Consider the following 20,730-nt stretch of genomic DNA (forward strand, 5'->3'; position numbering starts at 1 on the left):
AAAAAGGGGGCCTATCCATAATTAAAGGATTCACATACTTTTCCCACCCAACACTGTGAATGTTTACACGGTGTGTTCAATAAATACATTAGCACTATACTTGTTTGTGTGTTATTAGTTTAAGCAGACTGTTTGTTTATTGTTGATCTGAAGATCAGATCAAATTGTATGACTAATTTATGCAGAAATAAAGGTAATTCCAAAAGGTTCACATACTTTTTCTTACCACTGTATGTTTCTAAAAACCAATGAGAAGATGGCACGTGGGTATATGCTTCTAAAAATAAATTAGGAGATGGGAGAGGCAAGACTTGCAGCGAGTTCTGCGTCATAAATAGAATCGACTTTTATTTTAGCGCCCGCCAACACACGAGCAGTGTGGGTACAATGATTGAATAACGTGTGTGTACATTTATTTTTGCAACGCTCACGACCGGTGCATGTTACAGTGAGCTGCCATTAGACCACGCACTTACTGTCTACACAGCAGGAATATGGGCGGTTGGGACTGAAGTTGGATTCAGACATTTATTTATTATTTTACCACTTTATATCTGGTAAATATAGGTCTTAGAAATTACACAGACTCCCGATGTTTGTGTCCCAAAACTATCCTACATGATACGATTATTATGGACAAAAGAGCGAGATTATAAAAAAAAATGTTCTACCGGCAGTCATCGATGATCATGTCACCATAATTAGACCCTCTATATTTATTGTAAAGGGGCATCAAGCTCGTCACCTTGCGCTTTCACCACCCTGTGAAGTTGTGAAACCGAATACTGTGACCATCAGGCCTGTCGTGACATTTGTTTTTATCGGACATGTACTTTACTCGCATAAAAAGCTTGGATGGAAACCTGGTTTATAAGCCTACAGAAGCGTTTCCCAAACTCGGTCCTTGGTTTTGCCACAACATTTCAAATATGATTCAAATCTTGTTATTTGAATCAACTGTGTAGTACTAGGACAAAAAACAAAACGTGCACCGAGTTTGGGAAACCCTGGCCTACAGTAAATATATTGGAATACACTGAACTGACTTCCTCTCTGATTACAGGTACGTTTTCAGGTATATTTTCTCAGGTCCACCCACCCACTCTTTAGCCCAATGAAACATGTCAGAGTGAACCGTAACTATGTCGTTTCCAGGAAGTGATCCTCAACCGGAATTCTTCCAACCGCCTCCAAAACAACTTGTCACTAGTTACCAAAGTTATGTCGTAAAAAGTAATGAAAACAAAACATCGCTTTTTTGGTCTTAATTTAAAATGTGGCATAGGGTTAGCACTGTGGTCAGAGTTAAGGTTAGGTTTAAAATCAGACTGTAAAACAATACATTGTCGAAATGGGCGGTGGTTAAGCCTAAATTGAAGATGACAATATATGTTCGACCTAGGGTTTACCATAATTATGAATTTGTGGCTGTGGTAACTAGTGACGACACCATGCGTAGCAACAAACCGGCTTGAGTGGAGCTCGAGCTCAACAACGTCAGGGCTGACGACAAATTAAATAGGTGTGATTTGAGAGATAAAGTGAAGACAGAACGGCACTTGGGGCAAGTAACAGTGCATGTTTTTGAGCGATCATTGTTAGGAATTGGCGTTTGATCCGTATGCATAATTATGTTTCTAATAACGTTGACATTCCGCAATACTTGAGCTAGTGGGGTGGACTCTAGGGCCTGGGCAGGATTTAAAAGCCAGGGCATTTCCCAGACGAGACCGGTAGCTACTAGGACCCGGTTGCTGACAAGATCAGCTGGGCAAATATTATCGTCCTTGCTGGTGTGTTGGGGAAATAGTATAATATATCCATTTAATGTTGCTATATTTTTCTTGAGGCGTACAACAAACCGTCTGTGTTGTTAACTTGATATCGCCGTCCATAGTTTGATGCTGCTGCTAACGTTACTACATACCCTCACACTAGGTCCTAAATAGACACCGCGGAAAAGATGGCGGACGACCCCAACGCAGCAGACAGGAACGTGGAGATATGGAAGATAAAGAAGTTGATCAAAAGTCTGGAAGCTGCTCGGGGGTACGTGTGGACATGACAAGTGGAAGACATGACAAATGCATGGTTTTGTCAGTGACTTTCTTCATCATATTGAGCCACTAACTGGTACCAGGCCCATATATGAGCTAGCTAACAATTATTTTAGTATACGTTTTAGCTAGCTTACTAACTAGCAAGTGGTGCTAGTTTGAATATTTATTTGAACGCATAGCTAGTTGGCTAGTTGACCAGCTAAGTCACATGTCAGTGGCATTGATCTATGTTTCGAAAGTTTGAGTAGTCATGTAGCTAGCTAACGTTACGACAGCTAACGTTTGCTAGGCAGTTATTCGTTTTGTAACTTCAAGGGCTTTACATTAACAGCTAGCTAGCTGACAGTACTAGTATCTGAAATTCACCGCTAGTTAACCTACTAGTATTATCAGCTATCTGACAATCTGAACCTACACATTGTTTTAGTATAGCAAACACAGCTGATGCCCAACCATATCTAGGTAATCTTTACATTCAAATTGTTTGAGTGACACTGGACAAGTTCTGCTTTAAATTGTAATTTCATGGCAGTTTTCACTAAGTCAAAACTGTCAGTGCCACATCACGTTTTGACTGGCTGGCAATAGACCTGTCAGCCGGAGTAGTTGCTTTTAGATCAAAAGGTCAAGCAATTCCTATGCCTTTCATTGACCTGTTTGTCCCTAAATCAAACTATCTGGAACTTAGCTTATCTACATTCCACACCTGTCCTGTGCAATGAGCACTCTCCCAAGTGGTTGTCTATATAGTGCAGTGGGTCAAGTTGTTTTATGAGTTCACTCTGTGAACAAACTACTGTGACCTTCACCCCCTTGACTAGGGGCAGCAGCAAACTTGTGGCCCACACCTGTCAACATGATGGTCAAAACAAAAATGTGGAAATATGAAGACCACTACTGTAGTAATGGCCTCATCTGACAACCTGTCATAAGAGTTTTCCTTAGAGCAGTCAGGTTTAATACTATATGTGTATGAAAAGGCCTGGCTTGCTTAGGTAAACAGGATCTGTAGGACAGGTTTAGCTATCCATAATTTATGGTTCTTGTTTTTACAAAGTTGTTTCAATAAATAGCTTGCGGACATAATTTCGCTTGAGTTACTGTGCGACTTACTTTCTACTCAAAGGATGTGTTTTAACGTGGGTTTAATGCAATCCTCTCAGGAATGGTACGAGTATGATCTCCTTGATCATCCCTCCAAAGGATCAGATCTCCAGAGTGGCCAAGATGTTGGCTGATGAGTTTGGCACTGCATCCAATATTAAAAGCAGAGTCAACAGGCTCTCTGTGCTCGGAGCCATCACCTCTGTACAGCAGAGACTCAAACTCTACAATAAAGGTGTGTATGTGTGAAGTCAGTAGTGAAACCCTCTCTCTCTGTATGAAGTAATTTGAGGTGGTCCTGGCTTGGTTACGGGCATTTCTTATTTCAATCAATTGATCTCTGAGAGCTAACTTATTTTTTTTTACCCTGCAGTGCCTCCCAATGGCTTGGTTGTATACTGTGGCACCATTGTGACTGACGAGGGCAAAGAGAAAAAAGTCAATATTGACTTTGAGCCTTTTAAACCCATCAACACTTCTCTGTATCTCTGTGACAACAAGTTCCACACAGAGGTAAGGTTGTTCAACACTCCGGGTTCATTATTTTCCCACCTTACTATCTTTCCTATGGGCCTATTGGCTTATTGTGACTAACTGGGAAATAAGGAGTTTTGGATTGCACAAAATGGCATCTTCTGATATAAAAAAAAATCTGTGTTGCCTGTTTTGGTGAAACAAGTTGGTGTTGTGTGTAGCCTGAAGTTATGCACAGCTGACAGTCAATATTGACCACCTTTCTATTTAGATGAGAAATGACATCTTACCTGATGTATTTTCTGTCTCTTAGGCGCTTACAGCCTTGCTCTCAGATGACAGCAAGTTTGGTTTCATTGTGATTGATGGAAGTGGCGCCCTCTTCGGAACCCTGCAGGGCAACACCAGGGAGGTGCTGCACAAGTTCACCGTGGACCTACCCAAGAAGCATGGTTAAAACCTCCTACATTCACGTGCAACATACACTCATGAACAGAATTACAGCCAGCCTGTCCACACACAACCATGTATAACAAACGGTCCTCTTTCAGGCAGAGGAGGGCAATCTGCCTTGCGTTTTGCTCGTTTGAGGATGGAGAAGAGACACAACTACGTCCGAAAGGTGGCGGAGACGGCAGTCACGCTTTTTGTTTCCAACGACAAGGTCAACGTAGCAGGCATGGTCTTGGCTGGTTCAGCTGACTTCAAGACGGAGCTCAGCCAGTCAGATATGTTTGACCCGGTCAGTATCTCCAGACCCACCATTCCAGGGTTTTCTGGAGCCATTGTCAGCATTGTAGCATTATACATCTGATATGTGATCTGTTTGACTGATGAATTGCTGACTCATGTCCATGCAGAGGCTACAAGCAAAGATCCTGAAGCTGGTTGACATATCATATGGTGGGGAGAATGGGTTCAACCAGGCCATTGAGCTGTCCGCAGAAGTGCTTTCCAATGTTAAATTCATTCAGGAGAAGAAACTTATAGGTACTTGGATACAGCTGATTTTGTTCATTTGTGTGAATGTCTACTATGATATCTATCATGAGTGCTTGAGTGTCTCTCTGGCATGGACATGATCCATCCTGTTGTCATATTGATAATATAGAGGACCTCTTCTCCCAGGACGATACTTTGATGAGATCAGCCAGGATACAGGGAAGTACTGCTTTGGGGTGGAAGACACACTGAAAGCCCTGGAAATGGGTGCTGTTGAGATTCTGATTGTCTACGAGAACCTGGATACCATGAGATACATCCTACGATGCCACGGCGCAGAGGGACTTGCTATGGTGGAGAAGGGTACAGGTATGTAAATAATGTGCGCCATATACAAAATGCATTCAGTTGAGGGATTCTGGTCTTAACACGTCTCTTTCTTGCCACATGTCTGTTCTGTTCAACCTCTTCTTCCACTGATCCAGATGAGAAAACGTTGTATTTGACACCAGAGCAGGAGAAAGACAAGTCTCACTTCACAGACAAAGAGGTCAGTGAGAAGTTCTTTCCATAACCTACACAAGTGTATGAAGGAAGTTCTGTTGTGGTTCTAGAGGCTCTTTTTAAAATGTGATGTCATTTTGTCTCTTAAATTTCACCTAATGTCTACTTCCTGTGTTTGCATCCACCACTTTTATAAGGAGAATTCTCATAAAAGGATCTCACAGTTTTCCCTGATCTACTTTTTTGGGTGTGGGTGTATTTCAACAGACTGGGCAGGAGCATGAGCTGATTGAGAGCATGCCGTTACTTGAATGGTTCGCCAATAGCTATAAGAAGTTTGGAGCCTGTCTGGAGATTGTCACTGACAAGAGCCAAGAAGGATCCCAGTTTGTCAAAGGCTTTGGTGGAATTGGTGGTAAGAGTTTGATTATACATTCATACATTCATAACTAAAGGCTTTTACTATTATTCTGGGGTCATGTGAATACATAAACAAATATTGTCACTGTAATGCACCTCTGCAGAGTTACCTAAGACTATGATTCTTCCTCTACTTCACCTCCACAGGGATCTTGCGGTACAGGGTGGATTTCCAGGCCATAGAGTACCAAGGGGAAGACGATGAGTTATTTGATTTGGATGACTACTAGGTAGTTGAGACTGAAACAAGAAATTAATAAATTGAAAGGCTTTCCCTGATTTGACCGAAATACTGGTGGAAGGAAAGCAAGTAGTCAGGAGGGAGACCCAGACCTTCAAATAAAAGACATGGATGTGATGCCGTATATCAACGTTTCCCTGACTTGAAGCAGTGACTCATCACCTGGTTGGATGGCGCTCGTCTTGGTTTGTTCCGCGTTAATGACTGATTCAAAGTGACTGACAGCAAGGCCACACTCCTGCCTGCCTGCTTGGCCTTCTCTAGGCCACACTGATAGGTTATACAAATCTATTTTTGTCATCACTCCCCACTTTCTTCTTCCAACTCAATTTCCCTTTATTTTTTAACATTTTTACTGGTACCTGCTTCTGTGTTTTGAGATTTTGATTTTGTTTTCCTTTTTTAAATCAAATTTATGTAGAGAGCAAGGAAATAATGATTAAATTGGAGCTGCTTTACTATCCCATACCCTGTCCCTGCCTCCCGTCTCATCCGATCTTTATTTCAGCACCTGCTTTATTTTGTCCCAGCTCCCCCCTGGTCATTTATTCACTGTCACAGGTGCTGTACTTTGAGCCCGTACTGTTTTCTTGTATGTTTTTTCATTTCGAGGACCCTTGCCCTTTATGACTCATACAGAGTTCCCAGAGCTCAGATTTAGGTTTGTATGTCGTCTGCTTTTATATTGCCTTGTGTACACACCACTCTATTAAGCATAATGAACCATGCCCTCAGTGCTGTGACCATTCATACTTTCATTCCCCCTCGTTCCACAGAGACATCTGTGTTCAATGTTTACTGTGATTGATTGGTCAGTTTGTCACTGTGCAATTCAGACAATGAGAGCCAGTGTGCTTGTTGCCAGGCAGTTTTGTATGTCTTGTCTTCCAGGCATGTTACTGGGTCGTGTTCAATACTGAATGACCAGTTGAAGAGCGTGATTATGATGTCCCAGGGGGCAGTTACCATATGGTGTGCAGTATGAGTTCTGTGATTTTTAGATGGTCACACCCATGTTGATCAGGCCACCACCAAAGCGGTGTGTAGTGTTTTTGGGGAAACGTGTTGTTCAATACAAACCGTTGCGCAATGTTGCAAATGTTGAAGTGTACTGAATGCACCCCTGGTATGAGCACTCTATACGCATGAAGGTTGCCCATCAGGGATGGGGGGGGGGATTGGTGTCACACTTTGTCCCCATCCATAGCAAACAGCTGATTTTAAACTAATTGCATTCTAAACTGTAGAGCTTGATTTATTGGCATCACATGCTTTGTTAACAACAGGTGTAGACTAACAGTGAAATGCTTACTTACTGGTCTTCCCAACAATGCAGTTTTTTTTAAAGACAAATAATAGAAAAATAGCATGGAATAAATACACAATGGTTAATGATAACTTGGCTATATACACACAGGGTACTACAGTAGCACTGAGTCTGTGCAGGGGTACGAGATAATTGAGGTAGATATGTACATATAGGTAGGGATAAAGTCACTAGACAACAGGATAGATTAACAGCAGTGTATGTGATGAGTCCGACTTAGTGCAAAAAGGGTCAATGCAGATAGTCCGGGTAGCTATTGCTTAACTATATAATTAACTATTTAGCAGTCGTGGCTTGGGGGTAGAAGTTGTTCGGGGGTTGTGTTGGTTCCAGTCAGGTGTTTCAGCTGGGGTTGGGGGAAATGTGTGACAACAATCAGGCCCCTGAGGACTGGAGTTGCCCATCCTGATCTATATCAATAGAAATCTGTATAGTTATTATTTTTGAGTATGATGGTACTGGATGTGATTAATGGCTCTGACTGTCTCTAGTCTTTCCCCTACCATTATATACAGGTAACTGCCAAAATATAGCAAACGCAAGTAAATGAGGGATACAAAATATATTGAAAGCAGGTGGTTCCACACAGGTGTGGCTCCTAAGAATTCTTATGCTTATGGTCATGTATGAAAATGCTGGGCAGGCCCAGTTGCCCATTATTTTGGCTACCATGGCTATGGCCCCATCCACAAGGCATGAGTGGTCACTAAATGGTTCGATGAGCATGAAAACAATGTAAACCATATGCCGTGGCCGTCTCAGTCACCAGATCTCAACCCAACCCAATTGAACACTTGTGGGAGATTCTGGAGCGGCGCCCGAGATGGCGTTTTCCACCACCATGTCCAACAAAGCAAAATGATTGCATTTCTCGTGTAATAATGGTGTCACATCCCTCCAATAGACTTCCAGACCCATGTAGAATCTATGCCAATGCGCATTGAAGATGTTCTGGCTCGTTGTGGCCCGACGACCTATTAAGATGCTTTAGGTTAGTGTTCCCTTTATTTTGGCAGTTACCTGTAGGTTTGACACAGCCCTGCCTAGCTTTGTTTCTCCCTGCCCGAAAGGATTTAGTCACGGAACATTTTGGGCAGAGGCACTGGATGTTGGTTTGGGGGCTTTTGTGGCCTGCAGTGTCTAAAAAATATATATTTTGTCAGCCTGAATGTGAGCTATGGGGGACTATTGTCTGGATCTGGCATGTAAGAATGGTATGGTGGGATGGTTCTATGTAGCCCCTTTTGGGGCACAGTGAGCTATTTTATCAAGTTATGAATGTGATGTGTGATGACTTTTCAACATCAAAAGCCCATGTTATGACACTTGCTGGATTTGATCTACTCATCTGTCACCATTTTGTATGAGATGTATTAAATGACCTCATTGTTTGCAAATCAGGTGTCAAGACTTGGTTGGCCCAGTGGATTTCCTATTAGAAAAGGTTCATAAAATTAAGATTATGGGATATATATATACACTCCTGCATATGACTTTCGTGTGACTGCAGGCGTGTGCTGTTTGATTCGGGGCTTATTTAGTATACACAAAGTATTACCCTTTGCATTTTTTTCAACAGGAATTTTTGTGTATTGAATGTCTTGGTACATCCAGTGAAAAGTACACTATTCTCTTCGCTGTTAAAAGGGAAAGTTACGTGTCATATTTATATCCAGCCCTTGCCAATATAACAGTGATTAGCTAGTGGGATGCATAAAGGGAAGACCATTTTATAATATATAACTTTCAATATAATTTTAATGATCATCTTCCCAATTCTAGACACGGTGTAGATTCGCTAATCTTTACATCATGAACTGTTGTAATCAGTCTTTTGCAAGTGGAGGTGATTTGTAGATCAGGTCGTCTGAGCAGCACCTGGCGGAAGTTGACCCTCCGAACAGGCACAGCCTCTTTCCCTTAGCAGCAGAAAAGAGCCAACCACAGAATGACGATACCGTCTTTATAATTTCTCGACCAACCAAGTAAGTCTATGCTTCAGTGAACCCTCCCTCCCAGTTGGGTTCTGTGGCGTCATATCATCTGCGGCCCGTCGCCGACTCAGGGCTGGGTTTCCATTTTCGCAGCGAGCGAGTTTCGGGGAGCAACAATATGGAGCCGGAGATGGAGGACAAAACGTTGGAGCTGATGGTGAGTTTTGGATTAGATGATTACTTTCTGCCCGGTAATATCGATGGCAGTGTGTGTCGGAGTGCGTAATATGGTATTAACACTCGAGTAGAACCGATCGAAACGATTTTGAACACACGGGAGAGCCGAGATGACATAGAAAATAGAATATGCCTAGCTAACATTAGCTAGTAGTACCGTTAGCTACCTAGCGAGTAGAGGGAGGGCCCAATGTCTGATCTAACATTTAACCCGTGGCTCATGTTTGTAATTATTCTAGGTAACACCATAATGATTTTGGAAATGATTGGGAAGTGAATGATTGTCATCCGAATGGTAGAGGTCGACAGGACGAGGAGTGAGTCTGCTAGTACGAGAAAGGGCCGGGAAGTGGCCCCGTCGTTAAATACTTACATGCTAACCAGTTAACTAGCAAAGAAAACTAGCTAGGCGATTGGATCTCACTGCGTCGCCGCTGCGCCATTTGTCCGACTCCAAGTTAGCCACAAGCTTTCCAGGTTAAACATAAAGTTAGGTTTCCGATAAATGTGTACTGTTTCTTGAGCGCCAACCATTGGCTAACGATTTCTTGTTAGCCGACTAGGTACATAACTACCCTGATTGTCAACCTCGCACATATATATTTATAACTAACGTTAGCTAAAAGAGGCACTCCCCACCCTGTTCAATACCGAACACTAGAGTTTCGTTTGTGTCATTGTGAATCAGTGGCTTTTCAAGATGCGTAGAAGGAAGTGGTTAGCTGACATTAGCTTGCGTAATAAACAAGTAATTATGTTTGATATGTTCGAAGCTAACAGCCGGAGTTTTGTCTACATCTTCTGAGTAGGTCACGTTAGCTAACAAGTCAGTATGACAATCTCGTCAGGCAAAAAGGCCAGGTAGTTAGGTTAGCTATTCAGAAATTAACGTAATCGTCGGTAATGTTAGATACAATTATGATGGCTAACTATTATCGTGACGCTATTTTTGATTTAGCCATCCGTAGATTAATGTCACCCGATTATCTTGTTAACGTAGCTCCTACATAGGTGCATTTTGTTCCAGACAGTGTTCTCTGTGTTGTCACCTTAGCCAGTGACATATGGGCAAAGATTTGCTATCACACAGTATGTCACTGGCTATCTTGCAAAGTAACGTTAGCAGCCTAGTCCTGTGCTTCTGTATTGGACAAAGCGTGCCAGTCTAGGCTTGTGGCATATGACACGATCACTTAATGTCGATACAGGCAGGAGTAATGTCAGCTAAATAAAAATGACTGCATGCATTTAGGTTCAGTTGTAGATAATCTGTTGCCCCAAACAAACATACCCACATGCTCCTAGGAGGACACCAAGGCTGATAACATTTAGACACAGCCAGGACTGTTTTAAATGGAATTATCATACCATCTGGTGTTGCCTCTCACAGCCAACCCTATAAGGTCTGATTTTCTTTATCAGATTTCATGTCAATCTTCTGAATACATGTCAGATTGACATGGCTTTGCAGGTCTGAATAAGGGGCAGCTGTTGACAAGCCATGGATTCCTCCCTCCCTCTTCAAATCCAACAAGCCTCTGCTGATACCTAATGCACATCAACGTTGAACCCAGTCCCCCATGCTTAAACAATTAGCTTACTTTGACTGACTGTTTCTTCAGATGAGAAATGATGACAAGCCTGCTGTTCTGGCATTGTAATTGGTCCCCCATGGTACATTGGATGTTGTACAGTTTGGACCGGAAGGTTTGGGCTGTCTGTGTGTTATGTTAATGAATAATGTCTCTTGATTTACTAATGGCCTATCCCCCTCAGAACACCACTTTCATGGACTCCCAGACAGATGACCTCTCATCAAAGAAGATCACAGTGTTCAAGGTGAGACAACAGACCGTGGGTCCACGGCCAGTCGGTCACCGACACGTATTAGCCTAGTCCACCTCCAAAGAACACATTTATAACCCGTTAGCGTATCTCCCCATTTTATGTCTTCATAATTATCTTTAAAGTGTGCCTTGTGCCATCAATATTGACAATCTAGTTGTGGTTTCCAGTGGTCAGTGAACGGTGTGTGTACTAATGCCAGACTACAGTGTCATCAAAAACCTTTCTCCGAGCACAACGTCGCCATGGCAATTTGAAGAGGCAATCCACACACACCAAAACCAGATTCAATATATAAAGCCGGTTTCCCAGACATACAGTTGAAGTCAGAAGTTTACATACACTTAGGTTGGAGTCATTTAAAACTAATTTTTCAACCACTCCGCAAATTTCTTGTTAACAAACTATATTTTTGGCAAGTCGGTTAGGACATCTACTTTGTGCATGACACAAGTAATTTTTCCAGCAATTGTTAAGACAGATTATTTCACTTATAAATTCACTATCACAATTCCAGTGGGTCACATGTTTACATACACTAAGTTAACTGTGCTTTTAAACAGCTTAGAAAATTCCAGAAAATGTCATGGCCTGGTCTGACAGGCTAATTTACATTATTTGAGTCAATTGGAGGTGTACCTGTGGATGTATTTCAAAGCCTACCTTCAAACTCAGTGCCTCCTTTGCTTGACATCATGGGAAAATCAAAAGAAATCAGCTAAGACCTCCACAAGTCTGGTTCATCCTTGGGAGCAATTTCCAAACGCCTGAACGTACCACGTTCATCTGTACAAACTTTAGTACGCAAGTATAAACACCATGGGACCACGCAGCTGTCATACCGCTCAGGAAGGAGACTTGTTCTGTCTCCTAGAGATGAACGTACTCTTGTGCGAAAAGTGCAAATGAATCCCAGAACAACAGCAAAGTACCTTGTGAAGATGCTGGAGGAAACGGGTACAAAATTATCTATATCCACAGTAAAACGAGTCCTATATCGACATAACCTGCTCAGCAAGGAAGAAGCCACCGCTCCAATACCGTCATATAGCCAGACTACGGTTTGCAACTGCACATGGGGACAAATCAAATGTATTTATATAGCCCTTCTTACATCAGCTGATATATCAAAGTGCTGTACAGAAAAGATTGTACTTTTTGGAGAGATGTCCTCTGGTCTGATGAAACAAAAATAGAACTGTTTGGCCATAATGACCATCGTTATATTTAGAGGAAAAAGGGGGAGGATTGCATGCCAAAGAACACCATCCCAACCGTGAAGCACGGGGGTGGCAGCATCATGTTGTGGGGGTGCTTTGCTGCAGGAGGGACTGGTGCACCTCACAAAATAGATGGCATCGTGAGGCAGGAAAATTTTGTGGATATATTGAAGCAACATCTCAAGACATGATGAAGTTAATGCTTGGTCGCAAATGGGTCTTCCAAATGGGCAATGACCCCAAGCAGACTTCCAAAGTTGTGGCAAAATGGCTTGAGGACAACAAAGTCAAGGTATTGGAGTGGCCATCACAAAGCCCTGACCTCAATCCCATTAGAAAATGTGTGGGTAGAACAGAAAAAGCAGGTGCGTGCAAGGAGGCCGACAAACCTGACTCAGTTCCACCAGCTCTGTCAGGAGGAATGGGCCAAAATTCACCCAACTTATTGTGGGAAGCTTGTGGAAGGCTACCCAAAACGTTTGGCCCAAGTTAAACAATTTAAAGGCAATGCTACCAAATACTAATTGAGTGTATGTAAACTTCTGACCCACTGGGAATGTGATGTAAGAAATAAAAGCTGAAATAAATAATTCTCTCTACTATTATTCTGACATTTCACGTTCTTAAAATGAAGTGGTGATCCTAACTGACCTAAGACAGGGAATTTCTACTAGAATTAAATATCAGGAATTGTGAAACTGAGTTTAAATGTATTTGGCTACGGTGTATGTAAACTTCCGACTTCAACTGTACATTCATTCTAGTACTGGACTTAAAAGAATGCTCAATAGAGATTGTCCGGGAAACCGGCCCATAGAGTTCTGTACACAGACTAGCTTTATCAAGGCCCAAAGCCCGTCCCTCATTTGACAAGAGAGCCATGTCGACTGAAGCTCTGACGAGTCCATACATTTTACAGTACACACCACTGTAGACTGATGGTTTATAACCGTTCCATTTCTGTGTTTAGACGATCACTAACGGTCCCACGACGGGCTCAAGGAAGCGACCATCGGAAGGGAACTATGAGAAGGAGAAGGACGTGTGCATCCAGCTGTTTGACCAGTGGTCTGAGGCTGACCAAGTGGAGTTTGTGGAACACCTGATTTCACGCATGTGCCACTACCAACACGGCCACATCAACTCCTACCTCAAACCAATGCTCCAAAGGGACTTCATCACTGCACTGCCAGGTATGGTACACACTGCAGTTTGATATTACTTGTTAGCATGGCCACGTCATGTATTATATTAGGGGGGTGAATGCGAAAATGTTTAAACAAAATTGGAATCCTTAATATTAAGAAAAATCCCAAATGGAAAAATTATGTGTATTAATATTCTTTTCAGACATTTTAAATCACAGTGCAGCTGGCTCACCTGCTCTTTGTCTTTGCTGATGATGCGGTTGTGTGTTAATTGTGTGTCTATTCATTGATCATATGCCCTGCAAGCCAAGAAACTACAAAATAGAGCATTCCATTGCGAGATACAGCTTTTGATTGCTGATAGATAGGCCTAGTGCTCTGTTCTGACTCAGCCTGCCAAGTGGCCGACCTGCCTATACTGTGCCCCTCCCCTCTCTCTCCGTCCCTTGCTACCTCGCTATGAAAGATGCAAGTGTTTTTGTTCTCGGAAGAACGGCAACTATATCAGTCTCAGTTTAGCGGAAGATGTTTTCTTTCTACTAAACGCCTTGGTAACTCACGGTATTTTAACAAACTTTAAAGTACTTTTTTTAGGAGTCAGTGGTCTGCGCGCAGGCAGCTCGAGGTTATTTGATTGACAGTTATGGTCGCCTAGTGATGGACGTGAGTCCTGCTTCAGAAGCGTCATTCCTTTACAGAAAAATACCTGTTCAGGGGCGCTTCGAAACTATCTTTAGAGAAGGTTTCATGTCGGCATTTTAAAAAGCCATAGTGTACCCTTAGATAACCAAATATGTCGTAGCCGAGGCGCTTTCAACGATATGACCGCGGTAGATATAACTTCACTGCCCGGCCATATGTAATAAGACATTATTCTGCATTGTGAATTGAAGTGGAATTTGGGCATTTTCTCTTATCGTTTTAACGGTAAACTGATACAAAAATGTCTGTTTTTAAACACAAAACTGTCCATTTGTCACATCCCTAAAATGAGTGCGCTTATACAGAATATACCACGACCAATATAACTCCTACCTCGCCACCACTAAATGCTCCAAAAGAAACCACTTTAGAGGGTTGTATATTGACTAGGAACCAAACTGAAGCTATTGAAACCGGTAGGGACCTACCTGGATTTGTCCAATAAACTCATTTACGTGGGCAAAACCTTTTCATTAGGCTAAACATTTTGCAATTGTTTGCTGCGGTATCTGACTAATGAACACACCCCAGGCTCAGTTCATTCACAATTACATGAATACTTCTACTCCTTGTGGTTATAGCTCAGGGTCTGGACCACATAGCGGAGAACATCCTGTCCTTCCTGGACTCTCGCTCGCTGTGCTCGGCAGAGCTGGTCTGTAAGGAGTGGCAGAGGGTCATCTCGGAGGGAATGCTGTGGAAGAAACTCATAGAGCGCATGGTCCGTACAGACCCCCTCTGGAAAGGCCTGTCAGAGAGGCACCAGTGGTGAGTACGGACTGGGATCGCTGGCTGGACCACCCTGAATCACAATGAGTTTCATTCAGATCACCAGTAGAAGGGATCAATATCTGTTCTCAAGAATCAACGTAATAGAATGTATCCAAGCAACTTCACCTTAGGAAAAGACAATTGGTGTTGTGGAGATGAATGTGTTTGGGCATTTTGTTTAAATAGTGAACGTGTTCTCTCTTCTAGGGAAAAGTACCTGTTCAAGAATCGAACCACAGAAGTCCCACCAAACTCCTACTACCGCTCCCTGTACCCCAAAATCATCCAGGACATAGAGGTGAGTGTTTCTGCTGCTCCCCTTGTCCCCTTCAACCTCCCTCTCTTCTCACTGATCTTTCCTGTGTTTCCCATTCACTAACCCCCCCCCCCCCCCCCCCCCCCCCGCTCTCTTTAGACGATCGAGGCTAACTGGAGGTGTGGTCGGCACAATCTGCAGCGGATCCAGTGTCGCTCAGAGAACAGTAAGGGGGTTTACTGTCTGCAGTATGACGACGACAAGATCATCAGCGGCCTCAGAGACAACTCCATCAAGGTCGGTGTTCTTGTTTGATGTTGATTGAAGGGGGGGTAATCTAATGTCTACTGGATATTTTGAATACAAGATTTCTAAATATAGATATTGTATAACAAGAAAGCTTCTTACAATGTGTCAATGCAACGTCTAGTACATTTTTTGATAAATAATATTTTGGATGAATTTCTCACCCTCTGTTTCTGTGTAGATCTGGGACAAGCAGTCTCTGGAGTGTCTGAAGATCCTGACAGGTCATACAGGCTCAGTGTTGTGTCTGCAGTATGATGAGAGGGTCATTGTCACCGGGTCCTCGGACTCCACCGTCAGGTCAGCAACTCCTCTCCCTCTCTGCGCTCTTACCCATGCTCCAGGAAGCTCCAAAGCTTATTTAATTCAAGAGGCATCTCCATGTGGTATATTGTGTTTGACGGATATTGATGATCTCTCTCGGTGTCTCAGGGTGTGGGATGTGAACACTGGGGAGGTGCTGAACACTCTGATCCACCACAACGAGGCGGTTCTCCACTTGCGGTTCTGTAACGGTCTGATGGTGACGTGCTCGAAGGACCGTTCCATCGCCGTGTGGGACATGGCCTCGCCCACAGACATCAGTCTGCGCCGCGTGCTGGTCGGCCACAGAGCAGCGGTCAACGTGGTGGACTTTGACGACAAGTACATCGTGTCAGCGTCCGGTGACCGTACCATCAAGGCAAGTTTGCCCCCGATGACCTAAGGTCAACTCACTAGAGACTCAAGCATAGCAACATCTCAACAAGCATATGTTCTAGTACTTTTACAGTGGCACAAGACTTACTAACTTAGTCTTCTTCGGCCCTAGTGGGATCTAAGCCCGCAACAATCTCTGCCACTACAGTCTTTTTGCTGTAGCTTGGGTCCTGTCCCATGAGAGATCCAGCTCAGCCACCAGTCTGTCGCCATGTTATCTTTGGCCTGCCTTCCTTGTTTTTTCCAGAGAGCAACTTTTTAGGGATCCTTTCTTGAGACATTCTTAGCATGTGTCCAACCCATTGGATCCTGTGCATCTTGATCTTAAGTCTTTATTATAAAAAAATGGTTGCCTTATTTGCTGTAGAGATCTTATTCTGCCTGTTGTCTTTGTAAGATCTGCAACATCAACCATTTGGCATCAAGTCTGTCTGAGTGATCCTCCGGCACTCTGAACCATACAAAAGGAGTGACTTTACATTGCTTTAGCAGAGTCTACTGAATGCACAACCAGTGTTATTCAGCCAGGCTTTGATTTCTTGGCTAGTGTGTGTGTGTTCTTTAACTTCCTGTGAGCTAGAATGATAAATGAGAGGCTTCAGTTCTCTCCCCCTGCTCTGTATGACCATGGTGGTTTTAATCAAAAGCTAGTTATCTTCCCCATCACTGCTTGTCATTGTTCATTCACAGAAGATACTTGAAATGCAAAATACAAGCCAGCCACACCTATCAAGTGTCCCCTAGCCAAACCTACCAAATCCTCTCATTCTGGTTGAGTTCAGTTGTGCAATGTGTCCAGTAGAGGGCAGCATAGAGCTTGAGTTAGCCCAGAGTGTGAGGGCTGCTGTGGCAAGCACTGACTGAACCCAGAGTCCAGAGCTGATGTCTGTCTCTTCCTGGGGCTAAACTGTGGACCTGCCTGTCTGTCTCGTCTCAGCCCTAACCCCAGTCTCATCCCCAGCTCCCCAGTACCTCCCCGTATTCCAGACGGTGGATTTGTGGGCAGCCAGGATTCCAGGAACAAAGAGACCCTGGCTAGCCCACCCATCGCCCTGGGAGACGGGCCAAGGCATTCCGTACCGAGCCGTCTCCCGCACACTACGCCCCAGCTCTCTGAAAACATTCCCCAAGTAATAAGGGAGGGACGGCAGACTGCAATATGTGTATTTGGGAGAGGGAGTGTTACTCGACACCCCTAAATGTGTATTACTGTTATACCTTTGTGTTTACATTCATGTTTTCATGCAGCTGCACAGTGTCACTCTCTGACACGTGTGTGTGTGTGTGTGTGTGTGTGTGTGTGAAGACAGAGAGGTGTACAGCTGGATTATAGCTCTGGCTGCAGACTGTTCTCAGCAGCTTCATCGTCCGGTCCAGACAGTGATTAGTACAGATGCATTCTAATGAAGGAAAACGGGAAGGATGAGATGTCAATAGTAAAAACTGTTAGTGTTGACATGAAGGATTATGTAGGCTAAATGCTTCTGCCTTTTTTTGTGTTGACCTCTGGGTGGTGTGTGTTTTTGCCTTGACGCCCCTGCAGGTGTGGAGCACCAGCACGTGCGAGTTTGTACGTACGCTGAACGGCCATAAGCGAGGCATCGCCTGTCTGCAGTACAGAGACAGACTAGTGGTCAGCGGCTCCTCGGACAACACTATCCGGTGAGTGTGTGTGTGTTTGAGGGTGGAATATTCTCCTGGGTGTTTCTCACTGGCCTATATTTATAGAATCTGTGACCTGGAGGTGAACATGCTTTGTCATGACTATTCTGTCAAATGTTGCTAAAGTAACAGGGATTCTCTCCTCAGGTTGTGGGATATTGAGTGCGGGGCATGTTTGCGGGTATTGGAAGGCCATGAAGAGTTGGTCCGCTGTATTCGATTCGACAACAAAAGGATCGTTAGCGGAGCCTATGATGGGTAAGGGAGGCTTTATCCCTTTGTGGCAGGCGTTAGCCTGAGCTGATGTTTCACTACTAATGGAGATTGACCCTGAATGGCTTTACTCCCTCACTCTGATCCTGCACTTGGCCTCTGTTAATCCTTGTTATTCTCTCACTGCTGATCTCAGACTCCTGATTTCCCCCAATCCCGGTCTCGGCCTGTTAATCAGAGTGAATTTGTTAGGCTGTCAGTCAAACTTTTATAGGCCGGAGTATGAGGTCCTCCAGCTTATCCACTGACAAGACTTGAATACTATTTTGTTGTTTACATTTTGATGTTAAGAGGGTGTGCGTGCCTGTGCTGTTCCTTTGTAGTAAAATCAAAGTATGGGACCTACAAGCTGCTCTGGACCCTCGCGCCCCTGCCAGCACCCTCTGTCTGCGCACACTGGTGGTGAGTTTTGCTTGGATCTAGAGCATGATGGTGGAGATGATGGTTATTGTAGAGGATACTGATGAATATGATGATGTCTTTCAGGAGCACTCTGGGCGTGTATTCAGGCTACAGTTTGATGAATTCCAGATCATCAGCAGTTCCCATGACGACACTATCCTCATCTGGGACTTCCTGAACGTGTCGACAAATGGACAGACTGAGGGCAGGTCGCCCTCTCGCACGTATACATACATCTCCAGATAGCAGGTACACACGACTCTCGCACACTCAGGAGTATGCGCCTGCATACACTCACCACAACTTACACACACAAGGAATGAATACAACAAACTAAAGTGATATTTTTAATGAACAAGATGCTCTGATTCAAATTGTGTGGCTTTTCGGTAGTTAAGATAAGTAAGCAAGCACACATCTCTCTATATTTTGCAGGCCAGATTCATACAAATATTTGATTCATCAGCCCTAGCAGCCATCAATGGATTTGTTCCCTAACCCACACACACACGTTTTCCTACAGACAAATAAATGAGGTGACACCCGTACAGGATCACTAGTGGAAGTAGGTTTGTGATTGCGATGCAAGACGCTGCGCTCTGTGCATATGGGTGGGCTTCAGTTGACCTGATATTGCTGTTTACTTTCTGCATTGCTGTCTCAATCTTTAAGCTTCCCACCCTTTTTCTTCTATTTTCTTCTATTAACTCTACCAAAAAAATGTTTTGTTGGGGGGTGGTAAGCACTGCAGCTCATAAACCACTAACTTCATTCTTTACTTGGTGGGACTCCTGACCTAAATTGGACACACCTACAGGATTACTTGCATAGTGTGCTGAGTGTGTCTCTCTCTGTCTCTCTCTGTCTCTCTCTGTCTCTCTCTGTCTCTCTCTGTCTGCAGGGCAGGCCCGGTGGAATGTGATGTGTGTGCGGGGACAGTCCTAATGGCCAAGTCAATGTGCCAGGGTCAGAGGTCACTTCCCACTCCATCATCCTCTTTGCATCATCTCTGTCCTCCTCCTGGTGTTCATGTGGAGGGGTCGTCCCACCCTCATCGGGCCTTCAGTGCTCAAACACATTGCCCCTTACACGCCCCCAACCAAAACGCACACAAACATACACACCAAGCGGAGTCTACTAGGTAACACTCTAAGGCCCAACTCCCCTTACTCTGGTCACCCAAGACCGAGTAACAGACATGGACATGAAGGAATCTGAAGTGAATGGCTGGAGGAATGGAGAAAGAGGGCTGGAGACGGCCTGTTAAAGATACCCTGGGGAGGAAAGGAAGGAGACAGGGCCGGGGCTCAACTCTTCGCATCCAGACTGAGTGACAGATGCCTCAGGCCCGCCCATTTGGGCACCAAGGACATATCAATCTTGTTATTTTCTCATTTTGTTTGGTAAAAAAAAAATTGGAAGAGAGCTGATGTTTTTTTTTCCCCTGAAGACTGTACTGCATGGCTAAGTGATGGGACAACAGTGTGCTAGTGACCTATTTAAGTTTTTCTATATTTTTTATTTTTGACCTAATTAATTTAGTTTTAGTGTACTAAGATTTTATTTTTCTCTCCAAACCCCTCTCTCAAATTCACCCCCTCTCATCCATAGTTCTCTACCCTGCGTTCGTCTTTCACTTACTCTCCCTCTGTCCTGTTCTGTCCCCCTCTTGCTGCCTGTCTAGGTTCTGAATGACCCCTTACTGAGCTGAAATTAGTTGTAAACAGAATTGTCTTGTCTAAAATGGTGTTGTATATTGAAAAGATTTTTTTTAAAGGGAAAAAAAAACATTAATAAGAATAAAGTACTTGAATGTGAAGGAGTGTACACCAGTGTGTATGAGTAATGTACTTGTTCAGTATCATGCATCTATGCCATCGGTACTGCATGTACAGACCAAACCACCACTCAGTAGAAGTCAACCTCCCATTGCTCGTCTATTAAATATAATCCTGATATAGAGAGGGAGGCCTGTTCTGAAAATGACAAGCAGGACGTGTTGTGTGTTTTACATTTTTTGGTTTAATGAGTGTGGCTCTGGAAATTGGCAAGAAACTAGAGAATTTCGGATATATTATTAACTCTGAATTGGTGTTTGGAAAGAGTGTGTAGTGTATCGAGGGGAGGATCAAAGTTAGTCTGCAGACGGAATGCTGGTACCCAGAAAGGGTGATCAGGAATGCAGTAATGCACTGGAACCCAC

At 43.7% G+C, this 20,730-nt stretch overlaps 2 protein-coding genes across 3 annotated transcripts; both read left to right on the forward strand.

Annotated features, from left to right (window-relative positions):
* Positions 1-1,352: 1,352 nt before the first annotated feature.
* On the forward strand, positions 1,353-6,218 carry LOC115154602 (eukaryotic peptide chain release factor subunit 1). 2 transcript variants are annotated; one of them, XM_029701005.1, is made up of 11 exons: positions 1,353-1,564; positions 1,939-2,049; positions 3,224-3,399; positions 3,538-3,677; positions 3,952-4,090; positions 4,190-4,380; positions 4,499-4,628; positions 4,767-4,949; positions 5,066-5,130; positions 5,352-5,499; positions 5,652-6,218. In XM_029701005.1, the coding sequence occupies exons 2-11, from the start codon at positions 1,964-1,966 to the stop codon at positions 5,732-5,734; spliced, it is 1,341 nt and encodes a 446-aa protein (XP_029556865.1). In that variant the 5' UTR covers positions 1,353-1,564; positions 1,939-1,963; the 3' UTR covers positions 5,735-6,218. The 2 variants fall into 2 exon arrangements, with proteins under 2 accessions (XP_029556865.1, XP_029556866.1); XM_029701006.1 differs by lacking the exon at positions 1,353-1,564 and adding an exon at positions 1,642-1,793.
* Positions 6,219-9,071: 2,853 nt separating this feature from the next.
* Positions 9,072-20,354, forward strand: LOC115154601 (F-box/WD repeat-containing protein 11). Its single transcript, XM_029701004.1, has 13 exons — positions 9,072-9,223; positions 11,020-11,082; positions 13,279-13,501; positions 14,740-14,926; positions 15,137-15,227; positions 15,345-15,482; positions 15,673-15,791; positions 15,924-16,173; positions 17,734-17,852; positions 18,000-18,110; positions 18,449-18,527; positions 18,612-18,776; positions 19,429-20,354. Exons 1-12 carry the CDS (start codon positions 9,185-9,187, stop codon positions 18,771-18,773), a joined length of 1,581 nt encoding a protein of 526 aa, XP_029556864.1. The 5' UTR covers positions 9,072-9,184; the 3' UTR covers positions 18,774-18,776; positions 19,429-20,354.
* The last annotated feature ends 376 nt before the right edge of the window (positions 20,355-20,730 follow it).

Source organism: Salmo trutta, chromosome 19 (assembly GCF_901001165.1).
Source record: "Salmo trutta chromosome 19, fSalTru1.1, whole genome shotgun sequence".
Lineage (NCBI taxonomy): Eukaryota > Metazoa > Chordata > Actinopteri > Salmoniformes > Salmonidae > Salmo > Salmo trutta.

Coding starts and splice junctions, on each gene's coding strand:
- LOC115154602 (XM_029701005.1), top strand. CDS start 1,964: ATGGCGGACGACCCCAACGCAGCAGACAGGAACGTGGAGATATGGAAG. Junction 3,678..3,951: donor ACAACAAGTTCCACACAGAG/GTAAGGTTGTTC, acceptor TCTGTCTCTTAG/GCGCTTACAGCCTTGCTCTC. Junction 5,500..5,651: donor AGGCTTTGGTGGAATTGGTG/GTAAGAGTTTGA, acceptor TCACCTCCACAG/GGATCTTGCGGTACAGGGTG.
- LOC115154601 (XM_029701004.1), top strand. CDS start 9,185: ATGGAGCCGGAGATGGAGGACAAAACGTTGGAGCTGATG. Junction 15,792..15,923: donor TCCTCGGACTCCACCGTCAG/GTCAGCAACTCC, acceptor TCGGTGTCTCAG/GGTGTGGGATGTGAACACTG. Junction 17,853..17,999: donor TCCTCGGACAACACTATCCG/GTGAGTGTGTGT, acceptor TTCTCTCCTCAG/GTTGTGGGATATTGAGTGCG.